The following is a 24,138-nucleotide window of genomic DNA, read 5'->3' on the forward strand; positions in this document are numbered from 1 at the left end:
GCAATTTTAGAATGAGGAAAGAATTGGGCAAGAAAGTCTTGCTTCATTTGATGCCATGAAGTGATAGAACCAAGTTTCAATGAATTAAACCAAGCACTAGCTTTTCCCCCTAAGGAAAAAGGAAAGTAGTGCAGCCTTACGACCTCTTGGTTTGCATTCACAGTTCCACTGAGTCTTAAAAAGATTGAAATATGAAGATTCGGATCCTCAGTGGGTGATCCGAAAAATTGATTTTCCTGCACTAACTCAATAAGTGCAGGTTCTATTTCAAAATTGTCATCAACCGTTGGGTACACAATAGCATCGTATGACTCATTTGAAGATGGGATTGCATACTCTATGAGAGTGCATTCCTTAGCCATATCGTTATTATCTTCCCAAGAAGTTAAAGGCAAAAGAAGAAATAGAAAAAGATTTTTCTTTTTTTTTTTTTTATATATAAAATAAAATAAGATAAAGAGAAAGATTTTTTTTTTTTTTGAAGTAAATAAAATAAAATAGAATCAAATAAAGATTTTTTTTTTTGAAAGAAACAATAAAATAAAATAAAATAAAACAACGAAAAAGATTTTTTTTTTTTAGTCTAATCACTATTAAAAAGTTAATCAAATTTCAACAACTCCCCGGCAGCGGCGCCAAAAACTTGATAGGGCCAAACCGCAAGTGCACGGCCTATCGAAGTAATAGTAGTAAGTAGAGTATCGTTCCGCTAGGGAGTTGTTCAACTTAATTAACTTTTAATGAATGATTAGAGGAGAGAAAGTTGATAAGAAAGAGTTTGATTGCTGAAGGTAAAAACAATAATAATAAAGGGCCTTAGGATCATTGGTTCATCTTAATAACTAATCCTTCACTAGACAAAACCTAAACATCTAATTTCATGGTTTACACACTAATTTCTAAAGACCGGTTTCCCTTAGCCCCTCACCTTTCCGATGAAAGTCCGGTGAGAGTTTACTTCTAGCAACCAAGCCTATTTCACTGACATGATTACTAGAAGGTGCATAGAGGATTGAAACTACTCTTTATCTCAATAATTGCAAAGACTATTTCACTGTTTTGCGATTATTGTCTAGATTCACTTGTTCCAACATCAAGACTCCGCTCTCGCTTTATGAATTGATGTTTGGGATGATGGATTAACGATTATCAAACCCTCCGCTTTCGCTTCCACAGTTTGATAATTGTTAATCCACGTTAAGACGGTGAATCTAGATTAGAAATTAGGGTTACATAGAAATTAGGGTTTAGACATGTTTTGTTTAGGATTGAGTCATTAGACTCCCCAACAATCCTAAGACTAAGAAGTCTACTCACTCATGTTCATCGTAGACATGGAGGAAGAAGAGAGAAATACGTTGCAAAGAAAGTAAAAGGAAAAATAAAGACTTTTATTAAAATAGCAATTGAAATAAACAAAGTAAAGCATGATTGTTTATGGTGGAGAGCTACTCTATTTATAGCTTTACAATTGACTTAGAAACTAAGCAACTAAAAGGATAAAACGGTAAAGCCGCAACAGGGTAACTTGGCCTTGAAGAAAAAGCAGCAAAAGTGGTTTCTGGGACGGGCACGGCCGTGCCACATGTTGGCACGGGCCGTGCCAAGCTTCTGAGTTGGGGGAATATATTTTTGCCCCGTATCTTCGTATTCTTGCGCTGTATTTTGCTCCAGTCCTCTTTCTTTTGCTCCAAGGCACCTTCCACCATATATTTATTCCTAAAATAAAATAAAATACAATTTGAAGTAAAATATTCTAATATAAAATAAAATGCAATAAAACTAAATCAAATCTAAAATAAAACTAAACTAAATAAGGCAATAAATTATACTATCTATGACTCATCACTCGTCTAGAGGAGGTTGTCAGAGAGGGTATCATTGTTCTTGAGAAGGGTGAATCTTCAGCCAGTGCACCAAAGAAGTTTGGTAATGGCCACCAAAAGCGGAAAGAATCCGAAGTAGGGATGGTATCTGGTAACTCATCTGCAATTGCCACTCAACTACCTTTGCCCTACCAATACATGCAGTACTCTCAACATCCTTTCTTCCCGCCATTCTACCAGCAATATCCTCTACCACCGGGTCAACCACCAGTGCCCGTTAATGCCATTGCTCAGCAAGTACAACATCAACCTCCTGCTCAACAACAACAGCAGCAACAACAGGGTCCCCGACCCAGAACTTCTTTCCCACCAATACCTATGCGGTATGCTGAGCTGCTCCCAACCCTACTTGCCAAGGGACACTGTGTTACTAGACCAGGCAAACCTCCGCCTAATCCATTGCCTCCCAGGTTCCGACAGGACCTTACATGTGAATTCCATCAGGGCGCTCAAGGCCAAGATGTTGAAGGTTGCTATGCTCTGAAATATATTGTGAAAGACCTGATAGAAAAGGGACAGTTGACTTTTGAAAATAGCGTTCCTCATGTTCTTGACAATCCACTTCCAAACCATGTTGCTGTTAACATGATTGAAGCTTTTGGAAGGATCCCCATTCCTCAAGAGGATCCCACATTGAATGTCTGTAATGTTGTTACTCCCTTGGTACCGCTACATGTTAAACTTTGCCAGGCTTCTTTGTTCAATCACGATCATGCTTCTTGTTCAGAATGTCTTCAAAATCCTATGGGTTGTTGTGTGGTGCAAAATGATATACAGAGCCTGATGGATGACAAACACTTGATTGCCAGTGATGTATGTGTGATTGTGCCGGTGTTCCATAATTCCCCGGTTGAAAGTGCATCTAAAACAAGGAATGTTGAGCCCTTAGTGATCAGGTTACCTGGTCCAGTATCTTACGCCTCTACAAAGGCAATCCCTTACAAGTACAATGCAACCATGATTGAGAATGGAGTGGAAGTGCCTCTGGTATCCCCAGCTATAGTTGATAATGTTGCAGGAGAAATTACAGCTTTAAGGAGCGGGAAAGTCCGTCCACCCTTGTTCCAAAAGAAGGTGGTTACGCCTATTGCCACAATAACCCCACCAGTTGCTCCTCCTATTGACAAGAATACCAGCCCATCAGGCCAATCTATTGACGAGTCCAATCTGGACGAAATTCTGAGGCTTATTAAAAAGAGTGACTATAAGATTGTTGACCAGCTGCTGCAAACTCCATCAAAGATATCCATCTTGTCTCTGCTTTTGAGCTCAGAAGCTCACATGAAAGTGTTGATGAAAGTGCTGGAACAAGCTTATGTTGATCATGAAGTCTCTGTGGATCAATTCGATGGAATAGTGGGTAATATTACTGCTTGCAACAACTTGGGATTTGGTGATGATGAGCTCCCCGAAGCAGGGAAACACCACAACTTGGCCCTGCACATCTCCGTGCACTGCAAGTCTGACATGATATCCAATGTGTTGGTAGACACTGGATCATCCTTAAATGTAATGCCTGAGTCTACACTGAGACAGTTGAGTCATCATGGAATTTCTCTGAGGGGAAGCAGCTATTTGGTTAAGGCTTTCGACGGATCTCGCAAAGATGTTCTTGGGGAGGTAGATTTACCAATTACCATTGGTCCTGAGACATTTCAGATTACTTTCCAGGTCATAGACATCAATGCTTCTTACAGTTGTCTCCTCGGAAGACCGTGGATTCACGACGCCGGGGCAGTAACTTCTACTTTGCATCAAAAGCTCAAGTTTGTGAAGAACGGTAAGATTGTCACTGTACATGGAGAAGAAGCATATCTGGTTAGCCAAGTGTCATCTTTCTCTTGTGTTGAAGCAGGGTCCGCTGAAGGGACGTCATTTCAAGGCTTGACTGTTGAGGGTGCAGAACCCCGGAAGGCTACTGCTATGGCTTCACTGAAAGACGCCCAGAAAGCTGTTCAAGAAGGACAAGCTGCCGGCTGGGGCAAGGTGATTCAGATTCTGGAAAACAAGCGTAAAGAGGGCCTTGGATTCTCCCCAACCTCAGGCGTTTCAACAGGAACTTTCTACAGTGCTGGGTTTATCAATGATATTGCTGAAGATACTGCTGAAAGTAGTTATGTGCCTACATTTGTTGTACCAGGAGGCACTGTGAGAAATAGGGAGGCCATTGATGTTCCTTTAGTCATGCATGCTTCCATGTAATGTGTCTTGTTGCTCATGTTTTCTTTGTTTTCAAAATAACAATCCTTTCGCTCGGCCCAAGGCGAAAGTGATATCATTGTAAGGGCATGTTTGTTTCGGCATTGCCGTTATCAATAAAAGTTGTCGTCTTTCCCGCGACTCCTTGTTTTTTTACTTTTTAGTGCCTTTTTCTTGGAAACAATGGTAATGCCAGAAAAAACCAAAACATTTGTTATTTTCTTATTTCAAAAATCTGCATAAAAAACATTTTTTCTAAAAACATCCCAATCATACTATGCAGATTGAACCACAATAAACCCGTTGAACACAGTGACCCTATGGTTCCTCCAAATTTTGAATTCCCTGTATATGAGGCTGAAGATGAGGAAGATGATGAAGAGATACCGTATGAGATCACTCGACTGCTTGAACAAGAGAGAAGAGCCATTCAGCCTCACCAGGAAGAGATTGAGTTTGTCAACCTGGGTACTGAAGAGAACAAACGAGAGATCAAGATTGGTGCTGCACTTGAGCCAGAGGTGAAAAAGAAGATTACTCAGCTTCTCCATGTTTATCCAGATGTCTTTGCATGGTCCTATGAAGATATGCCGGGTCTAGATCCCAAGATTGTGGAACATCGGATACCGACAAGACCTGAATGTCCTCCTGTCAAACAGAAATTGAGAAGGTCTCGTCCAGACATGGCTCTTAGGATCAAGGCTGAAGTACAAAAGCAAATTGATGCAGGTTTCCTCATGACAGCTGAATATCCTGAGTGGATTGCCAACATTGTACCAGTACCAAAGAAAGATGGGAAAGTTCGAATGTGTGTTGATTACAGAGATTTGAACAAAGCCAGTCCAAAAGATAACTTCCCATTGCCTCATATCGATGTGCTTGTTGACAGTACTGCTCAATCCAAAATGTTCTCCTTCATGGATGGTTTCTCTGGCTATAACCAGATACGAATGTCACCTAAAGATAGAGAAAAGACGTCCTTCATCACTCCATGAGGAACGTTCTATTATAAAGTGATGCCATTTGGCTTGATAAATGCTGGTGCTACCTATCAAAGAGGTATGACAACACTGTTTCATGATATGATTCACAAAGAGATTGAAGTATATGTTGATGATATGATTGTGAAATCGAGTGATGAAGAGCAGCATGTTGTATATTTGAAAAAGATGTTTGAAAGATTGAGAAAGTACAAGCTGCGATTGAATCCTAATAAGTGCACATTTGGTGTAAGATCTGGAAAGTTGCTGGGCTTCATTGTCAGTCAAAGAGGCATTGAAGTTGATCCTGATAAAGTCCGAGCCATCAGAGAGATGCCGGCTCCTCAAACTGAAAAGCAAGTCAGAGGTTTCCTCGGACACCTGAATTATATTTCAAGATTCATATCTCATATGACTACTACTTGTGGCCCAATTTTCAAGTTGCTCAGAAAGAATCAGCCTGTTGTATGGAATGATGAATGCCAGGAAGCTTTTGATAGCATTAAAGAATACCTGTTAGAACCACCTATCCTTGTCCCGCCAGTGGAAGGAAGGCCTTTGATTATGTATCTGTCAGTGTTAGATGATTCTGTGGGCTGTGTTCTCGGTCAACAAGACGAGACTGGAAAGAAAGAACATGCTATCTACTATCTGAGCAAGAAATTCACCGACTGTGAGACTCGGTATACAATGCTTGAAAAGACTTGTTGTACTTTAGCCTGGGCTGCCAAACGCCTGCGTCATTATATGGTGAATCATACAACTTGGTTGATATCCCGAATGGATCCAATCAAGTACATCTTTGAAAAGCCTGCCGTTACTAGAAAGATTGCACGTTGGCAAATGTTGTTGTCCGAATATGATATTGTGTACAAAGCTCAGAAAGCAATCAAAGGAAGTATCCTTGCTGAGCATCTTGCTTGTCAACCTCTTGATGATTACCAGCCAATTAAGTTTGATTTCCCGGATGAAGAGATTATGTATCTGAAAGCAAAAGACTGTGAAGAACCACTGATCAATGAAAAGCCAGATCCCAATAGCAAATGGGGATTGGTGTTTGATGGTGCTGTTAATGCTTATGGTAAAGGAATTGGAGCCATCATTGTAACTCCGCAGGGGCACCACATTCCTTTCACCGCTCGAATAACTTTTGAATGCACAAACAACATAGCTGAATATGAAGCATGCATCTTGGGCGTTGAAGAAGCCATTGACCTGAGAATTAAACACCTTGACATCTATGGAGATTCTGCACTTGTTATTAATCAGATAAAGGGTGAATGGGAGACTCATCATGAGAAGCTGATCCCATACCGTGACTATGCAAGACGTCTGTTGACATACTTTACCAAAGTCGAGCTGCACCACATCCCTCGGGATGAGAACCAGATGGCGGATGCTCTTGCTACTTTGTCCTCCATGTTTCGTGTGAACCATTGGAATGACGTGCCTGTGATCAAAGTACAACGTCTCGATAGACCCGCTCATGTGTTTACTATTGAAAATATACCAGATCAGGCTGATGGAGATGTGAATGGTAAAAAGCCTTGGTATTACAACATCAAACAATTCTTGCAGAATCATGAATATCCACCTGGTGCTTCCAACAGGGATAAAAAGACTTTGAGAAGATGGGCTAGAAGATTCCTTCTGGACGGAGAAATCTTATACAAGAGGAACTATGACATGGTCTTGTTGAGGTGTGTTGACAAACAAGAAGCTGAGAAATTGATGCATGATGTACATGTTGGCACTTTTGGGACCCATGCTTCGGGCCACACTATGTCAAGAAAGCTGTTAAGAGCCGACTATTACTAGATAACCATGGAACGTGACTGCCACAAACATGCTAAGAGATGCCACAAATGTCAAATTTATGCTGACAAGATTCATGTGCCTCCACATGCTCTCAATGTTATATCTTCCCCATGGCCTTTCTCTATGTGGGGCATTGACATGATCGGAAGAATTGAACCAAAGGCTTCCAATGGACATCGTTTCATTCTAGTGGCAATTGACTATTTCACCAAGTGGGTTGAAGCCGCTTCCTATGCAAATGTGACCAAGCAAGTGGTAGTGAAGTTTATCAAGAATAACATCATCTGTCGATATGGTGTTCCCAACAAGATCATCACTGAAAATGGCTCCAATCTGAACAATAGTATGATGCAAGCTTTATGTGAAGAATTCAAGATCGAACATCACAACTCTTCTCCTTATAGACCTCAGATGAATGGTGCAGTTGAGGCCGCTAACAAGAACATCAAGAAGATTGTTCAGAAGATGGTCACTACTTACAAAGATTGGCATGAGATGCTGCCGTTTGCCTTGCATGGTTACCGTACTACAGTGCGCAGTTCAACCGGGGCAACCCCTTTCTCTTTGGTATATGGTATGGAAGCAGTTCTCCCTCTGGAAGTAGAGATTCCATCTCTTCGAGTGATCATGGAAGCAAAATTAACTGAGGCTGAATGGTGTCAAAGTCGGTACGATCAATTGAATCTGATTGAAGAGAAACGTATGGATGCTATGGCCCATGGACAGTTGTATCAAGTGCGAATGAAGAATGCTTTTGACAAGAAAGTCCGACCTCGAGAATTCAAGGAAGGCGAACTTGTATTGAAAAGAAGGATAAGCCAGCAACCCGACCCAAGGGGCAAGTGGACACCTAACTACGAAGGTCCTTATGTTGTCAAGAAGGCTTTCTCTGGTGGTGCTTTGATTCTTACACACATGGATGGTGTTGAACTCCCAAATCCTGTTAATGCCGATATAGTCAAGAAATACTTTGTCTAAAAAGAAAAGAACAGCGTGGTAGGTCGAAAACCCGAAAGGGCGGCCTAGGAAAAAATGCGCTTCCCGGTGGGTCGAAAACCCGAAAGGGCGATCCAGGCAAAAGTTAGGGACAAAAAAAAATGAATATGAAAAAGCTCGCTGAGATTGTACGCGACTCAGGCAAGAATGAGCGCCTCGATGAGCCGAAAACCCGAAAGGGCGGTTCATGCAAAAATGAGGTTGACAATAAAAGACAAGTAACTATATCTGACAAATCACCATACCCCTTGGAGCATCTGCAACTGTCAATGATCGTCTTCATCAGAAGCTTCTGTACATGTGAATTCAAAATTTCTATAAAATGTAGCGGTCGTCGTGTTCAATGTATCACCAACCAATAAAATTACCATTTTCCAAGCTTTGTAAATCCGTGAAGTCATGCCTTTGGCTGATTCTCACTCTTCTACATCAATTTGAGCCTGTGCTATTATTTGAAACTCTATTTTTCTTTCTACTTTCAATGCTATATACAAAATATTTTCTTTCCATTTTGATAATGTCAATGTCTGAAACAAACATCTTTGAAAATTGAAAAATCTGTTTCTGTCTATTTTGAAAACAAACCTGAGCAATAGGGTACATTTCAATGAAACATGCATGAACAAATGAATGTCAATGTCTATTTCAATACATGTTACAAGCAGGTTACTCCCCAGGATGATCTGTGGTCAATGGCAAGAATTAAAAAAACAGAATGAAAATGAAAAAATTGAAAAATAAAAATGAAAAGCTCGCTAAGTTGAAAACCCGAAAGGGCGGCTTAGGCAAAAATGAGCACCCCGCTGATTGACAACCTATGAAGGCAATTCAGGCAAAAATGGGGCAACGAAAAGAATTTTATTCCCCGGTGAATCGAAAACCCGAAAGGGCGGTTCAGGCAAAAATGGGATTGAAAAATGAAAGAATGAAAGAATGAAATATTGAAAAGCATTGACCACAGATACGAACATCCAATGTTTACCCAGCACTGACATGCCTAGCAACGGCGACCTGTATCCAAGAATCTTCCAAGGTTCCCTCTTCTACAGTTTATATTGCCCTCAGCCATGGTTTCGATACGTCTCTCAACGACGGTCTCTCCAAAGAGGTTTTTCCCCTGTGAATATATATTGCAGCACGAGCCACTACGTGCCCAACCTTCCGATGTTTTTGTCTATCTCTGTGAAACTTCTCTGTCAAACTACAAGCCAATCATGCATTTCAAGCATTCATACATGCATAATCACGCATTTTATGTGCTCATACATTCAATAATCTTGTTATACCATACATACATGTTGCATTTCCAATTTCAATTTTCAATCTAAATCAATCTCCAATCTCAATCCAATCACAATTTCAACTGGCAAATTCAATTCAATTTCAACCTTCAATCCAATTTCAATGTCAATCTCCAAATTCAATTCAATCTCAATCTCTAAATCAATTCAATTTCAATCTCCAATTTCAATCCAGTCTCAACTTCAATTGTCAAACTCGTTGCAATCTCAACTCTCCAATCTCAATTTCAAATCATTTCAAATCTCAAATTCGATGCAATCTCAACTCTCAAACCTCAATTTCAATTCAATCCAACCTCAATTTCAATTTCAACTCAATCTCAATTTCAATTTCAAATCAAATTTCCAATTTCAATCCAATCTCAATTTCAATTTAATGTCAATTTCCAATTCAATTCAATTTCAACTCTCAATTCAATGTTAATGTCTATGTCTCTGCTCAATCTCAACTTTCAATCCCTCTTTCAATATCAAACTTTCAATTCAATGTCATTGTCAATGTTAATCCACTCTGAATTTGCCTTTGGGCCAACAAAAATGGTCATGTCTATCTTCAAATCAAGTCAATATCAACTTACTCTCAATTTGAATCTTTCTGAATCAAACTTCCAATTTGTATCTTGTTATCGGTCAAGTGACTAGTTCGATCCAAAGAACAACTTGTACCTGCTTATATGCCTATGCTTCCGGACAGACATCAAGTTCGACCCAAAGAACAGTCTGTACCCAGCTTATGCTTTGTCATCAGTCAAACGACAAGTTCGACCCAAAGAACAGTTTGCACCTACCTACATGATGTGGTGATGATCCAACAGCAAGTTCGACTCAAAGAACAGTTTGTATCTACCATTTTGTCTTTTGTCTATATCTCCGGCCAAACAGCCAGTTCGATCCAAAGAACAGTTTGTACCTGTCTATTCGTTTGTATTTTCAACCAAGTGTCAAGTTCGATCTAAAGAACAGCTTGTATCTGCCTATATGTCTATGTTTCCGGTCAAGTGCCAAGTTCGATCCCAAGAGCAGCTTGCATCTATCTCTTGTTTTGTATCCCTTGGTCGAGTGGCTAGTTCGATCCAAAGAACAGCTTGTACCCTTTTTTTATCCCCTGGTTTGTCTACCATGTCAATGACCACCTGAATCCCCAGTGACATGACATGCTCCATAGACTCCAGTTGTTTGTCTTGCATTCATAAACAAAATATTGCATGGCATTCATATTCTTGAAAATCTGGAAACGTATTTTTATGTCCAAAAAACAGTGCAAATGTTAATATTTAAGTATCTCCGTCCCGTCAAATCAAAGACTTCGTCTCTTGACTCTCCGGACAAAGAAACTTAAATAGGGGCAGCTGTTATACCCTAATTTTGGACCTAAAAATACTTATTCAATTCTTCTTTTCTTGCATTATAAGTCATTTGAACTATCCTTGATCAATTACATCTTTCTTTGCATTTTATTGCAACATTACTTGCAAAATTCATGAAAAAGGGCATTTTAGTCATTTCCTATGTTAAAATTTCTTTCAGTCTTTTAAAATTTGTTTGAGTCCTTTCAAATAGTTTGAATAAGTCCTCATTTCAATTCTGTGTCAAAATCCATTTCAAAAATTGCATCTGAAGTCATTTTTGAGTCAGTTTTGCCCCTGGGGGCATTTTAGTCTTTTCATGTGTTAAAACTCTGTTTAAGTTCTAAAATTCGTCTCTGAGTCTTTTCAGTTGGTTTAAATAAACTCTTGCTTTAATTCCATGATAAAACCCATTTTTAAATTGCATCTGAGTCATTTTGAGTCATTTTAGTCCCTAGGGGCGTTTTGGTCATTTCACACGAAATTTCGGCAGAGAGAGGTTACTTTAAAGTACCTCATTTAAGCCATTGGTTCGTTTTAGTCCGTTTTGTCAATTTTAATCGTTTCACTTTACGTTATTTTCCATTTTACCAATTTTAATTCAATTTTATTTTAATTTTAGTCCTAAAATTCTAAAATTGCATTTTAGTCCCTTAAGTCACTTTATTTTCTTTTAAGTCCTTTTTGATTCGAATTTTTTTTTCTTTTTATTTTAGGTCAAACTTCTTAATTCTTTTTAGTCAATTACATTTCAGTCCCAGAGTCTTAATAATTTTGCAGATTAGTCCTTAGCATTTTTTTGCAGGTTAGTCCCTTAAGTTCTGAATATTGCAAAGAGGTCCTCAGGTCCAAAATTCAGCAAGGGACGAGTAGTTACAGGTCCATGACACATGTCACAAAATCATTGGGTCTCAAGAACACATGGCAGCCTATAAAAGGAGCCAGTTCATCATTCAATGCAACAGAACCATTCACTAAGTGCCAACTCACACAAACAGAATTCACAATTCTCTCTCCAGAATCAAAGATCAAAATCATAACTATTTCCAGAAATCATCAAGAACATTCATCAAAACCTAATTTTCCAGAACGAAAGATTCAACCGAATTCTTAAGAATTAACGCAAGTTCTCAGTGATTCATTACTGAATCTTCATCATCAAACTTGTTTCTTCGCAATTCTGGTGCGAATTCATCACCAACGGTGACAAACTCAAGCACGATCACGAAGAAAGAGAGAGAAGAAGAAGGATTAAAGCAAGTTTCGAACCAGTGAAGAAGAAAAAGAGAGAATAACTGATTTATTTTCAGTTCAAGACTTACCAGAAGCTTGCGTGGATCTTTCTGTTCGAATCTCCAAATCAAATTCAGGTAAACACGCAAAAACCTTCTCGTTTTCGTTTACAATCATCATCGAAGATTTGTAATGAAAAGTAAACGGTGAATCGAAGTGAAAATATTGAAAAGATTCGAACAAATTGAAAACCGAAACCCTAAATCTTAAAATCCTGAAGATTCACCGTTTATCTTTCAAATTAGAGTTCGAAATCAACATCAGAGTAGAAAATAGTTCAGATTAGGGTTTCATTCCAAAAGATTTCGAAAAATTTGAAACCCTAGGAACGTAAGCTTCAGGCTTAGATCTGCTCAAATCTAAGACTCATTTCCAAAAACAAGTGTCAAAACCATGAAGAGGAGTCCAAGACGAACACAATGACATAAAAAGTTTTCAAAAAGGGTTCAGGTACGGCGGCGCCACCGTACCTCCGTCGTAGTGTTCGTCGGAGAAGACGACGGAGAAGAAGAGAGAAGTTGCAGAGCTTCTCTCTCTAAAACGTTGTAGAGAGAGAAGAGAGAAGGAGGAATGAACTGGACCGGCAGGTTTGTGTTTATATAAACACCTGAACCGGTCTGGTTCGTTTTGGTTCACTCTCTTCTTGATCTGTACCGTTTGATTCATGGTTCGCCACGTGTATGCCTGTGATCCTTTGTTTCTATGCATCTGAGCTTCGTTATCATGCGCTGCATACTCTCAGCCCTTGGATCTAGGGTTTGATGGAGTTGGATCAATCCAACGCCTCTGTGGCGTTTGGATAGTCCAAGATCCGTCAGTAACCTTGGGCCTGGGCTTGTCCTTGGCAGATTTTCGTTCCTTGCTTTCTTTTCTTGTTATTTGAGCACTGCATTTCAATTCTTGCACCCTCCTGTATTGCATAAATTTCTCTAAAAAATTTCCTAAAAATTCCTATGTGTTCTTGACCATTTTCTGGATATTTTTGTGATATTATCATGTGTTAAATCTTGTCTAAAAAATGTGTGGTATTTTCTTGTTAATTGTCCACTATTTTTGTTGAAAATTGTGAAGTTCTATATGATTTTTGTGTCTAAAAATTCTTTAAAAATTCTAAAAATTTTCATACACATTTCTTGATAGTTTTGTGGTATTTTCATGATAACTTTTGCATATTAAAACTTGGAGAGAATAATGTGAGGATTTTCTTGCCATTTTTGTGATGTTTTGTATTAAAGAATTTGTGAAAATTTGCTTGATTCTAGTTCCAATTTCTTGATATATGTTGGTGGCCCATACCATATGATTTTGTGACATTTTGGTTACTATTTGAATATAATTTTGTTGTATGAATGTGAATCTTGAGTAGTTGCTTGCTTTGCAAGTCATGGCTAAATAAATAGTGCAAATGTGTCTAAGTTCACTTGAAAATGTAGGGTTCATCATGTGGCTTTAACTCTCATTTTAAAAACTGAGTATAAACCTTTAAAAAATGCATGAGACTATGAGAGTTATGAGCTATGTGATGCTTGTATTCCATGGGTGAATTTTTAGTCATGTTTTGCATTTGTTTTGGTTTATTTTGTGTTAGATTCCATGCTCTTATTATAGTATTCTTCTTGCCTTATTTTTCTCCATATTATCATGTGCTACTAACCATTTTTTGTGTTTCATGTTCCATACATCATAAGCATACTCTCTATCACACTTTCTCATCCATCTCTTTACATTTCTTTTGCTTTTAATTCATTTGTGTGGGATTAAGTTCTCACAAGGAAGTAGTGTGTATGTAGGTGAAGGATGTAATATGGACTATGGACTCTAATAATGTACACCGACACAAGCACCGACACATGCACACACCTCACTTTAGGAATATAGCTAGGATATGCATGTTTAGATGTATGTTTAGGATTGTATGTTTAGATGAATGCCTAGGATTTATACTTAGAAAAAATCAACTTTCCAAAAAACTTGAATAACATCACTCAAATAATTTTCCAAAGAAACCTTGGGATCAAAATCCCATTGAATTTTCCCTTTATTTTCTTAAATAAAAACCTTAATGAACTTTAATCATGCTTAGACCTTCTTTGCAAAATAACTAATTCAACCCCACTTTTTCACAATCTCATGCCTTTAAGGCCTCTCAATCTCATTCTTCAAACTCCAATTTTCAAACTTAAAATCAACCAACAAAAACAAGAACATTTTTGGAAGAGAACTACGGTGGATTTGATCCCTTAAACGGGTACGTAGGCAAGGACAAAATTCCTTCAATTCAAATAAAATAAAAATTCAAACACATTCTTCTCCCTCCAATTCTTCACTTAGAACACTTTTAGGCTTAAAATCATCTTTCAAAATAGCATTTAAAATGAAGCGCGCGCGTAGAAATTAAAAACGGTTCCTATAGGTTACTATAGTCGTTATGGGTGCCTAACACCTTCCCGTAGCGAAAACAACTCCCGGACCTCGATTCTCAAGGGTTTTGCTTACTTTTTCCATTCCCAAGAAAAAATGAGATATCACCGGTTAAAAAGGTTCAAACTTAATCAATGTTTGACACCCGAAAAACCAAGATAAAACATGAGTTCAAATTTGTGAAGCTGAAGATGTGATAGTAACTAAGTCGTTCCATTCTTACTGCCATTGACTTTGAGATAAGGAATTTATCTTATGATGTCCATTGATTTATATTCTGTCTTAATACCTTAAGTCAATTAGAAAGGCCTAAAAAGGCTAAAAGAATAAACAATGACTAATAGTGAAATAGTGGAATATTGCGAGAGTAAAAGAAAGACATGTAAAATAATAAGAAAACAACACCACCACAATAAAGAAACAACTGCAATTTTCAGCTTCAGATGCAGAAAATCAAAATAATAGAACTACATCAGCATCAGAAAAACAATGGCAAGTAGAAAACAACAACAATTTAAAAAAATAGGAAATGACATGGTACTTATTCCATTGATGACATGGCTTGTCCTGCCTTACTCCACAATAATCAACTTAACGGGGTATGATACAAAATCACATAGTAACTGAGTACAAGAAAAGTACAAAGTTTACAATGATATCTTTACACTTACATACCTTGTATGATACAAAATTATATAGTAACTGAGTAAAATAGTGCTAGAACAATGAAACTCAAATGACATTATCCAAGAAATATGCAAGAGTTTAAGACAGTAAGATACACAAAAACAACATCACAAAGCTTCAAACTAACAATATCGGAATCAAAATTCAACAAAGCATGACTCATCCTAATTTTTTGCCAGATACAATTAACATGAAACAATTTTTTTGGACAGGTATAACATGAAACATATCATTCAAGTGAACATAAAGAAACAACCCCAAGCAAAAAAAATAGTTATTAATGCCATTAAACTACATGATTTGATGGGAATGGGGAAAAACATAATTGTCATTTGAAAAGAGAAACCTTACATCAATAAGAGCAACCAGACCAAACTTGTCAACAATGCAAACAGGTTAGATCCACATCAGTGTTGCGTAACTGTGTTACCTACAGAAGCAATTTCATATGCACCTAACATCTTAAACATGATTATTATATGCCTTGGACACATTGAAACAAGTATTTAAAAGTGGATAACTAAGGAAGTCTTACTTGTCATATCATGAAGGATTGAGCTCATTTCAATGCAAACAAACACATGTTTCAAGTTGAAAAAAAACATTTAGATCTCAAATTGAAAAACTCTTAAAAACATAACATCTTCTTTGTATGGACAAAACTGTATAAAAAGTGACACAGGAAAAAACATATCACAACCATGATGTTCCACTATCCTCCCTAACTTACAATCTCCCAATTTTACGCAATGGAAATTTAAAAATAAAACAACTTTGAATAATCCATATCAAATTTCTCATAGATCATAGTAGCAAAATCTGATATCTACAAATAACAAAGAAATCCAATAAAAATGAAAACTTTAAGAAATCCAATAACAAATAACCCTCTCTCTCTCTCCCTCCCTCCCTCTCTCTCTCTCTCTCTCTCTCTCTCTCCCTCTCTGTGTGTGTGTGTGTGTGTTGCATTCAGAACCTGGGTCAGACTCTGAACCCATTCAGACTCTAACTAGATAAACACTTAGAAAAAGTTTGAAAATGCCAACACAGTTCAACCCCCACATTCTTGTATCCGCTCCATTGAAGTGTAATATGTATTGACGTGTAATAGTGTAATATGTTCGAAAATAATTCTTGATTATGTTGCACTTTTAATGAAATTCGATCATTTATGGATTTGTGTATTTAATGACGAATTTGTGTAATTTTGATCAATTATGAGTGATTATGTAATGATGAGTATTATGAGTGAATGATGTTGTTAAAGGAAAAAGCTTAATGGTACGATAGTTGGTTCACAAAAAGCAACGAATCCATTGTAGCCATAGGATCATATACAATAACCATTGGATTTAGGCTGTGTTTTAATTGTATTTATTTTAAAAATGTAAAAATCCTACCAACCTTTTATCGTGTGCAGTCGTGCGCATATATTTCGCACCGTATAGCAAGGCTGGTTGTTAAATTTGTGTAATTTGGATCAATTATGTACGTGTATTGATTGATTACAGATCATTAATGTCTTGGTTACATGCATTCAATGTTGTTCTGTTAGCATACCAAAACTCAACGCGAGTTAACTCGCGTTACTTCTACCAAACGTGACTGAACTCGTGTTGGATCAGCATGATTTAACTCACGCTAGTTCTACCGAACATGCGTTGAGGTTATTTTAGAGAGTTTGAGGTGGGAATGAGCAACATTGAATGGAGAAAAAAAAAAAGTAATTTTCAATCTTTTTTGCTTAAAATAAAAGGCTTTGAGCCAAAAGGGCCTTTTGGTGGATCAGCGGCGACCCAAATAGGAGAAAATAATGAATATATTCTTCTCATCTTGACAATTATGTTACACAAAATACACCCTACTTCAAGCTTGAAACAAGTTGTACCACATTACAATAATCAAAATTTAGAAAAATTACAACTTGTAGATCAAAAGTATAGTAATCTTAAGTAGAAAATACAAATTAATGAAATTCAACACTGGTCTATCACCCATCATTAATTTACCTGTCCCACCAACCAACTAGAACAATCAAGAACAAGAACATGCAAGATTTGGCAATATCTTAAACTCCTAATCCAGCAGTGAATGCTACACCTGTTGTGGGCAACCATAGATTCCCCTCAATAAATTGTGTCACTGTAAAGTTACTAGCTTGACTAGAATCATTCATTATGTGATACCCTGGCCATTTAACTCGTTTATTCAATCCAGCTCCAGACCCATAATTCATGTACTCAGCATAATACAATGTATCCAATGCAAAATCTCCATTCCACTCTAGCCACCCTTCTGGCCTCAACACATCACTTATGTGAGATTGCATGAAAATTGTTCTTGAATATTGCTTCCATGGTCTTCCAAGATATGTATAAGTGGAATTAACCGAAGGAAGAAGGTCTGAATCAGCGGTAATGTTGCAGAATTGGATCGAGAAACCAGTTGGTTCGTTAGGGTCTTTTCGTCCATGAGCTGTGATAGTGTTCTTTTGATTTGGTAACCCTTTTTTAACTAGTATTTGACAGTTTTGAAAAAGAGTCGTGGCATCGCCAAAGATAAAATCCACCGTGCCACTTATTTTGCATTCTCTGAAGAATTGGCGCATTGTATGCGTGTAGAGGCTGTCTTGGTAACCAAAAATTCCACATCGATAGAATACAGAAAGGTCAGAGTCGGATCGTAGTGCTACTGCTTGGTGCTTCTCAGGACCTGCAGTGTTCTGAAAAGAGATGTCTCGTGCTATGAAGCCTCTACCACTAACAGCTGCACACACACAAACACAACACAAAGATTAGTAAGGATCGATATCAATATGTTTAGATTAGAAGTAGTGAAAACTGAATTGTTAAGGTTGTTAGCTATTTTTGTGCATGTTAGTTAGTTTTGAATAATTACTTGTAGAACAAGTAAAGTACATAGCTTTTATATAAACATGGTGTAAACCAAGTTTCATAGCTAATGAGAATTAGAAGTTTACAATCAACAAATACTTTCTATTCTTTTCTCTCAAAATTCTCAATTCTCTCAAGACGAACACATATACATTGCAAGTTATCCTTGTTGTGCTATCAATATAAACACAATCAATCAATTTTGTTATACCAACATCTATCTTTTTTCTATAATACCCTTAATCATTTATTATCTTATTTCATCTATTATTTTCTTTGCAATAAAACGATAATTAAATAGGAATAAAATATTTCTGCAAATGCGACGATTATAAAGGATTAGAGGAAGAACATAAATAGGTCATTTTGCTTTTAGTCTCATGAAATTTATTTTATCAATATCAATATGTTTATATTGGTCATTTCTGTAAGTCTCAACAGTTAATCTTAACTTATTTAGTGTTGATATTATAGCAAACAAAACTTGCGATGTAATCTAAAAAGAATCACGTTTGACGGGTTCACCTTTTGACCCACTTTTTAAAGTCCATATTAGATGGAACCCATAAAAATATCAAAAACTAATAAAAACAAAAAATATGTGTATATATACAATAAAAGTAAAAATTCTTATATTTGTGGAGAATAAAAATTTGTCCAAACAAGAAAAGTGAATAAAAAATATTCATTTCAAAGTCAAAAATATATTTAAGCACGAAATGTGAATTAAAATTTTCATGTGAAATTGATAAGTTTGCGTAAGCTAGACAATCAACTTTATCCAAATAAACAATGTAAACATGAGAATTTTGGTCATATATTTCAGCTGTTGAAGAGGACAGGAGTCGTAGGCGTTATAAATATCATCATAATTGCAGCCACATGCTCATTTAATTTTTTGCATCCTGTAAGTTGCAGGCAAGGATAATGTTATGTTGGATAGCCTTTAAGTACTATGTTACGTTATTTCTTTGGTTGCTTAACCAATACTTCGAAGCACTGGTTAGTATTCTCCTAATACCGAAGGGATTATTGCATTTGATGTTGAAAAACGATCCTTTTCGTAGATAAGTTAGAGACTAGAGAGTACTTCCCCTTAAAAAATAAAAAATGACAAAGTATTCTATATAAAAAAGTTTAACTCAAATGTTTGTCCTAATGTTAAAAGCGAAAATCTTGGTCCAGGAGAATCTAATTTCGAGTCTCGTTAGTGTGTTTGGAATACATTTATAAAGGTTGTGGGAATTATTTTTTTTCAAGTAAGTTATGGTTAAAGTTCACATGTTAAAACTGAAGAAGTAGGCATTTAAGGGTCGAATTTGATCTCCATATATATGCAACGTTCCTATCGATTGATGTAAGTTCACGGAACAATATTGTTTGAATTCTAAAGACTTCAGAGTTCAGACACCACCCCAAATTTTTTAAATAAAAGAATAATTATATATGGAGTAATTTTTCTGGTAAGAGTAACGTTTTTTTTTTCTTCTGAGCCAACAAGTTAACGACGGCGCATTTATTTATTTTATTTTTGTATAAAACTTAACGACTATTCTAGCACAATGTTGACAAAATACCAAAATTATTGTTCGTACTATAGTTTTTATACATTATTAATACTATAATTTATAGAAGATAAAAATGTTTTAAGCAAAGAAACGAGAATCAGTACTTGCTGTGAAAAAATAATAAAAAAAGAGAGATGAGAATGGGTAGGGTGACGGTGCCCCAGTCGAACATGAATATTTGTCCCCTACTATAGCTAGTTGGGTGCCTACAAACCCATACACACCTAATATTATCTGGCTCATCAAAAAATAAAATAAAATAAAATATTAATCTGCACTTCAATTAATGTCTATTTGGTTTTTCTACTGCATTTTGTTTTAAAAAAAAACTAATGAAATTTATTGTTAGATTAAATTAATGAGAATGCGTCATTTTGTTGTAACAACTGTTCTCCCTTTCAAAAAAATAAATAAAATTGTTCTTAACACTCCTGATAAAATGAAGTAATTGTTTCTCCATATATAATTTGTGCTAAAAAATTTTAACCTATGGGGTTTCCAAAGGGGTACTCCCCTCGCAAATTTCGCAGGGATAACCCTCGTAAATAATTTGCGATGACTATTTTTGCGTGCCATTATGCTCCTCGCAATGTCCCTCACAAAAATGTATTTCACAAGTTTTTTTTTTGTTTTACATAGGGTTTTGTGTAAAAATTTCTCGTTAACCTATTGTGAATTGAAGAAAAAGAAAAGTGCATAGTTTGTTCTTAGTTCTTACCAAATGTAGCTGACCTAAATGTGGTCCAACCGTCGATGAAGCTCCGATTTCCAGTGATAATTGAGGCATTCATACCATCTCCGACCATCATGAGATTCCATTTCTTCTTCTTGATTTCAACATTTTCAATATAAACACCTCTCTTTACGTATATCACATATCGTTTCATGCTATAATCGGGAGCTGCATGCACCGCATCCATCACCTTGGTAAAATTCCCGCTCCCATCGGTAGCAACGACAACATCAACATTCACCCCATTTGCTTGCAAGAGTTTTCTATCATCTCTTTTAACCCAAGAAGGAAATCGACCTTTTTGTTCTTTTTGTGTGAATGTATCTAAATTAGGGTCTACTTGTGTGAGAAGCTCTGCTAGCATTGACATCATTTGGCTTAGGCCAGTAGACACTAATTGACTCTCAATGCCACTTGTGCCTTCAAATCCATCCATGCATGTCTCTGGATTTGCAAGTGCAGAACTTAACCATGTTCTCACATCAGAGTTCACATTTCCAGTACTATTATGCTTACCTACAATTAGAGCCAAAAAAAAAGTATTAATATTTTTAAGTACGCTACCATTCTTTAAAAATGACCTAAAGTCGAATTGAAACTTCAAAATCACTATTTATTTATTTTTTTGTCTATTTTAACTGTTATATTATAGTTATTGGCACATACTATTAAAATGTACCCTGACTTTTTGTTTCTCTTTTTACTTTTTTTAATGAAATTCGAGCTTATGAAAAGTGAACATGCTATTAATTAAAAAAAATATCTTTGATAAAATTATTTATTTTACAATATCCTCTAGTATTTTTATTTTTATTTCACATTTTTATCTCTTTATAATAAATAGTTAGATATAATTCTAACAATCCATCAATAATAATAATAATAATAATAATAATAATAATAATAATAATAATAATAATAATAATAATAATAATAATAATAATAATAATAATAATTCTAAAAAGAAATAACTTCTAAAATAATGACAATTAAAGGGAATCAAAATAGATAAGTGGTGAATAATTTGGGAGCAAATTAATTGTACAAAATAAATGAGTGTACTCTCTTAAAATAAATAAATAAATGAGTGTACTGTAAAAAATTGATACCAACTTAGCGAAAAAAGAAAAGCAGAGTTCTATGTAGAGGTCCCCGGTCGTAATAAAAATGGGTAAACTACAATTATTGTAACTTTATAGATCATTGCTAAAAAAAAAAATCTTTATAGATCATTATAAAGAAAATGTCAAAAAATTTAATACTTCTGTCCCTATCACACACCACATCACTTAGGTAAATGTAACTATACTTTTTCCAACATAGTTATCATGCTTGAGATTGGTTTGACACAGTCCTAAATTTCGCAAAACAAAGAAATAACTATTTTTTTACAGGCTAATTCTATGTTGCATAAATAGAACAAGTTTTATACCATGCATAAGCTAGTTTCCATATTAGATCAGTAAATCCCATTGTTAAATTAAATGGAATATGATACGACTAATTTATCCAAAGGTGGAAAAGATATAAGCTTTTGCATGGTCTAAGACCATTTTATTTATCCATGTTAGACAAAACCTTGATTATAAGCCAAAGTGGTAACAAATTAATTAACACAGACAAAGTACTATCTTTTTAATACTCGAAGATTATAGTTACACATGAATAGAAACTAAGCAGACAACAAGCGTCACTGGTATTATTACCTTTAGGGTTTTGAGCAGCAGAGGCAGACCAAGTAAGTGCATCAGAGGAAAGATCAAGCATATCAATACAATCAGAAACAGCATTAGAGAGACGTGAATCTCCAAATCCAGAACCACCAAATTGAGAAAGAATTGACATTACGTCTTGCAAAATGCCAACTACATCTTGCACTGTCCCAACAAATTCAGATGGAGCAACCTTAAGAAACTCAAATTCAGCTGCTGCTTTAGTGGGAGCACTAGCACATAGTGCTGGACTAGACAACAATAATGTTAAAATGAATGTGCATGTTATGAGAGTGGGTATTGGTTTTGTTCGAGATAGTACTAACTCTTTTGTTGAAGAAAGAGCCATTGGAAGAAAAGTAGAGAAAAGAAAGAGAGTTAGTAGGTTCCACTACGTTGGGCTTTGAATATTTAAAGGTGAATGGAAGCGAATGGAGTAAATATTTGCATGTATTGGTTAGCTGGGCAGGTGGGGGAATTAAAGAAACGGCTTTTCTTCCCCACCACAAAGATAAATGTTGATATAAATTTTGAATAAATATTAAATGAAACTAGTTTTGAAACAGATATACATGCTATCTCCTCCGATAGACCGGAACTTGAGTGGTGGTCGAAACTGAACGTTTGAATCAAAATCACTACCGGGTGCTTAATTGACCACTGTTGGTAGTGTTGGTTCTTTGAGGATACTGGTGGTTTTTCTTTGAGGTTTTGGTGTTTTAATTTTCTCTCTTTGGTGTAATACTTGGGATTTAATCCCTTCATATATAATATATTTTGACATTCAAAAATGTATATACATGCTACTATGCTAGTATACAATATGTTAGTCGTAACTAGACGGGTCTTAGAGCATACCCAAAAGAATGAATGAACTCACATTTGAGAGGAAGATTGTTGGTGTATGTCTAGTGTAAGTTAGAAGTTTTACATTAGATAGAAAATGAGTGTTTAGCAACATATAATCTAGACGACTCATAAACATAATATATTAATCTTTTGAATAAAAATGTGGTGTTAATTTTTTATGTGTGATTGTTCTTAGCGAATGTGATCTTCAAGATCTACTTATGATCCAACAGATTGCTCATTTAATTTTAGATGAGTTTTCTTCGAACTCTATTTTAAACAGTCATTTTTGAGACAACTAAAAATACACAGAATTATTAACACAAAAATCAGTATATTTTGATATGAGAGAGAGAGAGAGAGAGAGAGAGAGAGAGAGAGAGAGAGAGAGAGAGAGAGAGAGAGAGAGAGAGAGAGAGAGAGAGGGAGAGATGCCCCATCAATATTTAGAAGGAATTGAGGAAGAGCTATGTCCATTTAAAATCTCTGTATGCCATCAGGATGGAAAAACATAATGAGAGTATGAGAGAATTATATTAAAAGTTGTCATAAAATAGTTGTACAAATATCATTTCTCGTATATTTATGATTTTTAATAGTTAATAGTTGATGATGTATATCAATTAAACTCATATTAAACATAATTTTGTCCATCTCATATATCCTTGGTTGTTTTAATTTTTTCAATTTGGTTTCTAAACAATGGCTATTTTTTTTTGGTGTCCAGGGTTCGAACCCAAACCTTGCATATATTATGTATTGTCCTTATCAACTGAGTTAAACACATGATGTCAAAACAATGGCTATTTATACATTCCATTGAAAAATTAGAAATATAGACAATTAATAATAAAATTAAGGATATTTTTTTGTAGTTATACCTGTTACGTACTATGGATGCAAAACTTTTTTTACACATGCATCCATCAAATTATGTTAAGGTGTCATTTATTTTATGGTCAAGCAGTCTATTTTAAATATCTCTTTATTATCTCAAATAATAAAATATATCTCCATAAATCATCTTTATTCTTTATATCGATGGTGTACGTATTTTTCAAAAAAAAAAAAAATCGATGGTACATATAAATTTAATTTCTTATTTTTAATCGATCTCTATTGTTAGTAAAATTAAACATGTTTTACTATAAAAAGTAACTCGCTTTTATAAACTATGTGTGCCTTGCACAGCTATAAAGATATTAATTTTGAAGTCCCGCAAACTTAGTTCAGTTGGTGAGGATAATGTATATATATGTAAGATTTGAAAGTCGAATCCGGACACCAAAAAAAAAAAATTATTAATCTTGAACGGATCGCATAGGATCTACACATTTACGACAAATATTTTCTTCAAGAGTTTTGATGTTGTCACATTTTGATGCTTAAATTTGAACTCGACGTCACAAGTTAAATTAGAAAAGACTTCTAATATTATGGATAACGTAAGTTTTC

The 24,138-nt window shown here is 35.7% G+C and overlaps 1 protein-coding gene across 1 annotated transcript; it reads right to left on the reverse strand.

The window, feature by feature from the left end:
• Positions 1–16,728: 16,728 nt before the first annotated feature.
• LOC146946265 (pectinesterase/pectinesterase inhibitor PPE8B-like) lies at positions 16,729–22,217 on the reverse strand. Its single transcript, XM_085744409.1, has 3 exons — positions 21,829–22,217; positions 20,108–20,638; positions 16,729–17,693 (listed from the first exon to the last, which is right to left on the reverse strand). The coding sequence occupies exons 1-3, from the start codon at positions 22,181–22,183 to the stop codon at positions 16,996–16,998; spliced, it is 1,584 nt and encodes a 527-aa protein (XP_085600535.1). The 5' UTR covers positions 22,184–22,217; the 3' UTR covers positions 16,729–16,995.
• Between the last annotated feature and the right edge of the window lie 1,921 nt (positions 22,218–24,138).

This window comes from Medicago sativa, chromosome 2 (genome assembly GCF_051527215.1).
Source record: "Medicago sativa cultivar Bolivia chromosome 2, Bolivia_mono, whole genome shotgun sequence".
Lineage (NCBI taxonomy): Eukaryota > Viridiplantae > Streptophyta > Magnoliopsida > Fabales > Fabaceae > Medicago > Medicago sativa.

What these genes read in the sequence shown, in the direction of transcription:
- LOC146946265 (XM_085744409.1), bottom strand. Translation starts at nt 22,183, where the DNA reads ATGGCTCTTTCTTCAACAAAAGAGTTAGTACTATCTCGAACAAAACCA. An exon ending in TGCTGCTCAAAACCCTAAAG is followed by an intron (nt 20,639 to 21,828) that starts GTAATAATACCA and finishes CTCTAATTGTAG; the next exon opens with GTAAGCATAATAGTACTGGA. An exon ending in ATTTAGGTCAGCTACATTTG is followed by an intron (nt 17,694 to 20,107) that starts GTAAGAACTAAG and finishes GTGTGTGTGCAG; the next exon opens with CTGTTAGTGGTAGAGGCTTC.